Raw genomic sequence first — 6316 nt, forward strand, 5'->3', positions numbered from 1 at the left:
TACACTCCAGCAGGAACATGAATGAAAGAATACTGTATTTATACCACCTTAATAGCAAACCATATTCTCTATTCCAACCCAGTGTAGATAAGAGAGATGGTTAGCAACTGAAGTGCAAACGCAAAGGTTCAATAAGTGGTGTCCTGCTATATTTTGAACAATTAGCAACCTGAACAAAAGATATTTGCAGAGACTCAAATGGTTTGCTTTTCCGTAGTAGTGGTGGTACTACGTCATAGCAGCAGATGGATGCTGCACAAATGATCTGGGGAGTGAAGAACTGAGAAAACTCAAAGCATCCGACGTATGGAGCTCTTCTTAGGCACAGTTCTATGCATCGTGCTACTGATATATTTTGGCTTCCAGAACAGAGACTAAGATCTCCATTCTTAGTGTGGGAAATGGGTGGGCACTACTTGAACCAGTACAAACTAGTACCCGTAGGATTGGATGCGTTTATTTTGAGTGCCAATGGTAGGAATAAAGGTTAACGGGTGGAATATTTTTTTAGCACCAATTGACTAATCTTTTCTCGCTTTCCAAACAATTTTTACTGGAAAAACATTACTTCAAACAATGTTATAGTCCATTCTGGTGGGTCATCCAACCCTGCCCGTCTGCATTTTCATCTTTATGCCACATATGCACTACTTAAAGTGTGCAGAACACAGGCAGACATGTTGCACAGATATTCGCTTTTCTGTCAGGGAAATCGCACATTATTAAGAAGACTGTAGGAACTCCCTAGTTCCAGATGCCTTTAAGTACATTAAATTAACTACATGCTCTTAGTTGCGGGTGCAGCACATGATGGAGCTTGAGATTTGTGTGTCCTACAATGGGGGGGGGGGGGGGAGGGGGTGGAAGAAGGACGTTTTTACATATAAACTGTGCTCTTCTTTCACTCCTATATGTACGTTAGACAAGCAGCTGCGTTAAGCTTTTTGAACGGCAATAGCCGTAGCATGCAAAATGACCCTGTTTTAAAGAATTGTTAGTTGTTACACGACTTAACCACATTGAGGTTGGGGCCCGTTGAGATACCGTCACTTGACTGTCCAATTAACTCAGACACTCTGATAATGTATCTCGGTCTTCACATAGATATTTCGGTGCATCGCCTGTCACTCTCACCAGGAGAACAAGCAGCAATTTAAGGACACCCATCGCATGCACCAATACAACCGGTGGTGAAATTAGATTGATGGAAGATAGCACCCTGCCCCAATAGAATAGCCCCCCCATTTCCTTTAATAAGTGACACCTTTGACAGCAACCCTCTTAACGTGCACCAGCCACTCTCGCCCTCAAAACTAAGGTGCAAAACTGCGACCCCAATGTGAAACTGACAGTACACCCATGGGCACTCACCTGCCAACGGCCGTATGATAGCAGCAGCACAGAGAGTGGTATAGCGGTGCCGGACATGGCGTGCGTGGAGGGCATGCTGTACTCGGAGTTGTAAAAAACCTCAAGCTTCAACACGGGCGGAGAGGAGGGTCGGGGGCGCCGTACTAAGTCTTTGGTGCACTGGCCCAGGTACATAACCCACACCCAGACGATGATCAGCCGCCGGCCCACGTAGGGGTCCACGTTCCAGATCCAGAAGGGAAAAAATGAGATACAGAAGAGCTCGTTGCCCAGCTCTGTGCCCAGGGTGAACAAGTAGTACAGCGCCCGGTTACTGATCACGAAAGGCTGGCCTTCCTCCCCGGTTAGAGAGTTCCTGCGCTGTCCTTTCCCCCAAACCCTGTCCTTGGGTGGCCTGTGCCGCAGATCCTGATGCTCCCCTCCATTGGCTACGATATCTTCCGCCCCGGAATGCTTCTCCACGGCTTCCCCTACCCCACACAGCCGCTGAAAGCGCGCCACCTGGTCCGGGTGCTGCAAGTCCTCGCAGAGCTGCTGCAGCCTCTTCAGCGTCCCCATGTTCCAAATCACGGGGCCCGGACTCGGCGCCGCAGCTTGATAACGGCTATCTCCCCTCCGGCCTGAGCTTGTATGTATCCGGCTGCGGGGGGAGGCTGGGTCGGGGCCGCCCAGCACCTGGAGGCAGTCAGCGCTGCTCGGCCTCCGCCCCTGAGAGGAGGAGCCACGATGCGATGGAATACAGGACACCACCAGAGGAGCAGGCTAGCAGCGCAGGCCCTGCGTTACTACTGCTGACTGACTCGGAAACCCGCGAGCCGAGGCGACTGTCTGAGGCAAAGTCAACTACGTACACCCACCACTCCCTCCAGGCTCTGAGGGGCCGCGCTCAGGCAACCAAGCCCCACCTGTAAATGTGAGAACCCACCCTACTTTCAGGGGCGAGACAGAGACCAGTCAGCCACACAGTCGGCCTTAGCCGCCAGAGGGAGGCCGCTGTGACAGCGGTCACGAGATCCTACGAGTGCTTCCTCCTGGTCAGCACGAAGGCGGCTTCCTGTCGCCCATTACAGGACCCCCTCTGTTTCAGAGGCTTCTTGTGCAACCGTAATTAAATGAAGAGCCGAGAGAAGATGTGTTGTAATGTCTACAGCGGCAGACCTTGAAGCTGGGGAACCGGGTATGAGTCTTGGCGGGAGGCTCTGGCTACCTGTGATTCTGGGCATAACACTTAAATCTATCCGCGCCTAAAATAAAACATGTCCGTCTGTAATGCAATTGGTTGGTGCTCATGTTAAAGTGCGTCGATACTCTCGGGTCGAGTACGCGTTATAAGAATGGAAAAATAAGGTTTAGGCACAGCTGTCCCGGAGTTTGTAAAATGCCCCTTTCTGGGTGCAGAGCCACGCGGCCTCGCGCCCGCTTCACCGGAAACAGCGCTCGAGTTACCTACCTCGAGTGCTGCTATTGTGTAAGGTCATTCGTGTAAGTGGTGGTATTGTTAACCACCAGTCGACGACGTCTGCGTTTTTTTGTACTTGTCTACTGAACTCTTTCTACGTTTTATTGAACGTGACTCATACCTGTCAAAAATGTGAGAACAACAATGGAACTTTAGAGAAAAAAACGACTGAAGTGAATTAACCCATTAACTTACGCGAGAGAGTACGTGGTTTTCAGCAGGTAATAACTAAAACAGCATCATATTCAATTTTAACATTCGGTAGTCTTCTGCCTAAATCATGCATGTTGGGGCCAGGGGAATGCTAATTTTTTTAACGCTGGTAATGACGGTTAAGAGCCAATCCATTACTAGTTGAGCGGTAGGTATTCCCATAGGGTTTCATGTTACTTTTTTAAATTTCACTTGAGTTTGACAGTACCAAGGCTTCAGAATATACGGTCTTCTATTTGCTTTATTTTTAAAATAGATTTTTGTTTTTTCAGTCAGACTGTTCAAAACAAGTCGCTAGAAACAAAAGTGCAATTATACATAACAGAGTGTCATTATAATCATATATGAATATACTTACAACATAAACAAATAAAAATAGCTAGGGTGCTGGATATTCCTAAATACTAACAAAAATATATTTACTTATTCAGTAATGTAATGTCATGTCCCAGCTGAGACTCTCCCACATTTTGTCAAATTTCCTCAGTGAAGTAGGGCAAATTGCTATAGCAAGGGCCAGCTCAGACATGTATACTTGTCTCCGGAGCAACCGCCATGCTTTAGGGGGAGCATCTGAGATCCAAACACGGTCACACATAACCGGGCACACACTATCAATATTGACACTAAACCTTTGGTACTGCCATCACATTTGTATTTAACACCCATCAAAATCTCTTTATGGGACAAAACCATATGTAAACTAAAACAATGAGACATTAACTTAATTATATTGGACCAATACTGCTGGAGAGCGGGACATACAACAAACATATGAGCCATATCTGTTTACTGTAGCCAGCATTTAGGACACCTAGTTTTATCCCCAAGAGCATTAGAACTTCATTTAGAGATTGTTTCAGGTGTATAATATTAAAGACAGATAGTCTTAAATTGTTGCAGATTCAGAATGATAGAATGGACTGATCTGTCAACAATCTCCAATGCACTCCGTCTATCTGAAACATGCACAGCTGTATCAAGTTGCTGACCCATTTTTAAAAGCCAGTAACAAATTACTGTCAGTTAGATACTGACAAAGAGACTGATATACCAAGCTTATCGTTGGTTTCCTGCCTACTGTATAAATACAGACCATTAAGTCAGAATCTACAAAATCCATCGGTTAACTGCAAGGTGTCAAGAAATAATCTCTTGTTTGTACATATTTAACGAAAAAGTGATGCGGAAGCCCATAGCTAGCTTGTAAACCAGAAAAATAACAGAAGCCATTCACATCAAACACCTGCCCAATGGTCTGTACCCCATATTGAGCCCAGGCATTCCCGTTTGGATCTTGAAACACTGACGGAAAGGCAGGATTGTCCCCCAATGGCGTTGAATTATTCAAAAAAGAGATCGAATATTTGTTGCACATTTCCTGGCAAATACGAATAGCACTCTTTAACACCTTAAAGCGGACCCTCATGTAATTGTTCGAGTCCCCCATTCGATATAAGAAAAGCTTATAGTCTACACCTAATGCTAATTGATGTCAGAAATCTACTTGATCTGTGTCGTTCAGAACTAGCAGGCTACGCAGGCGCCCCGAGAACGAAGCCCAAAAATACAACAGAAAATCAGGAAGTTGTAGCCCCCCTTATTTATATGGGAGGAGCTTAATAAATTGGATTGCTCGTCTCGCTTGCATGAAGCCCTATAAAAAACTTCCAATAGCTCTTTCCAAGCGTCTAAAAAAGGAGTCTGGGGCCCGTAGAGGGAAGGTCCGGAATAAATAAAGAAATTTTGGGAGGATACTAATTTTGACGATATTACATCATCCGAGTATAGTAAGTGGTAAGTTGTTCCATGCCTTCTTTTTGGCGATGACCGACATAAAAAAGGCTCATAGTTCAACTTAATTATTACCACCACCTCCAAGCACAATTTCACACCGAGATTATAGCAGTCAGAACTACCCCTGTCATAGGGGCATCTAGCTTAAAGTTCATATGGACCTGTGTTTTAGAAATATTAAACATATACCCAGAAAGCTTTCCAAACTCAACAGCCTCCTTAACAACTTGTCCTCGGGTATAAAGCGGATCCGATGCATATACGGCCACATCATCTGCATAAGCAGTGACTTTGAGATCATAGCCACTGAACTTTGGCGACGAAATGCCAGGGTTCGTTAACAACGATCTCGGATATGGTTCAATATAAAAAAAAAACAGGGGAGACAATGGGCATCCCTGATGAGTTCCACAATGTATCTGCAGTGTGCTTGAGTACCACACAAGATGTAGCACCCTAGCACGCGTGGTCCTATATAGTGCCTGCAGTATTTGTATAAATGTATCCCCAACCCCGAAGGCGGTCAATGTAGCCCAAATAAAATCCCGATCAAAGGCCTTCTCGGCAACTAAAAGGATCATACCCATCCTAGTGTCAGTTTTCCATTTAACGTTGAACGCGAGGACTGCTGTATTTATGTGACTGGTAGTATCCTTTACTGATACAAATCCATGCTATTGCTCAGAGACTTAACATCGGAACAAAAGGGGCAAGTCTGACCTTAGCAAACCATTTAGTATCCAAGTTAATCAGGGAAATTAATAACTGCATCGTTACATCTCTCATCTATTGCCGGCAAACAAGGAATCTGTTTTTGGTCGTCACTCGGGAGGCTTATTGCTCTTAACCTCTATAACAGAAATAGGTAAGACTGTTCCAATGAACATTCAATTATCACCTCCAAGTTGCATTCAGGCTATAAAATAAACGCTTAAGATTAACCAGAACCCACAGGAAGTAATAATAATAAATATCTACGTACACCCAAAAGAAAAACTAAAAGCAGCAAAGGAGTTTTCAACGGAGTTAACAAGGCTGATGGAAGAGGAAGCAACAGATCACATTATCCTTGCTGGAGATTTCAACATGCACCTCTTAGGTAACATTCAAGATGACAACCAAATTCAGGATCTATCTGATGCATGGGGAATTACGATGCAAGCTCTATTCCCTGCCATCAAGCCAGTGCGAAGCGCGAAATACCTGCTTCAGGAGCTGGAGCACTTGAATATGAGAGCTGTAAATGGCCGTTCTAAAGACGATAATCCACCAGCTGCCACGTACCACTCAGCCACAGCATCGTCCCATCTAGACTACATCTTCGCAACTCTAACACTATTTAACTACATAGCCACTTTTGAGATCGGCAATAACGAACTTAGCGACCATATGCCACAAGAACTAAGTCTTAAAGCAAGCTCAAGCCAGACATCGCTCGTCAGTAAAACAATAGTGCAAAATGAAACCAGCAACCTC

General features: G+C 45.0%; 1 protein-coding gene across 1 annotated transcript in view; it reads right to left on the reverse strand.

The window, feature by feature from the left end:
- Positions 1-2498, reverse strand: part of SGPP1 (sphingosine-1-phosphate phosphatase 1) — a 106521-nt gene extending 104023 nt beyond the window's left edge. Inside the window, exon 1 of the mRNA XM_085626204.1 lies at positions 1372-2498. Within this exon, the coding sequence (XP_085482330.1) occupies positions 1372-1929 (558 nt within the window). The 5' untranslated portion in view covers positions 1930-2498. The remainder of the gene's footprint in view (positions 1-1371) is intronic.
- Positions 2499-6316: the final 3818 nt, after the last annotated feature.

Source organism: Triturus cristatus, chromosome 9 (genome assembly GCF_964204655.1).
Source record: "Triturus cristatus chromosome 9, aTriCri1.1, whole genome shotgun sequence".
Lineage (NCBI taxonomy): Eukaryota > Metazoa > Chordata > Amphibia > Caudata > Salamandridae > Triturus > Triturus cristatus.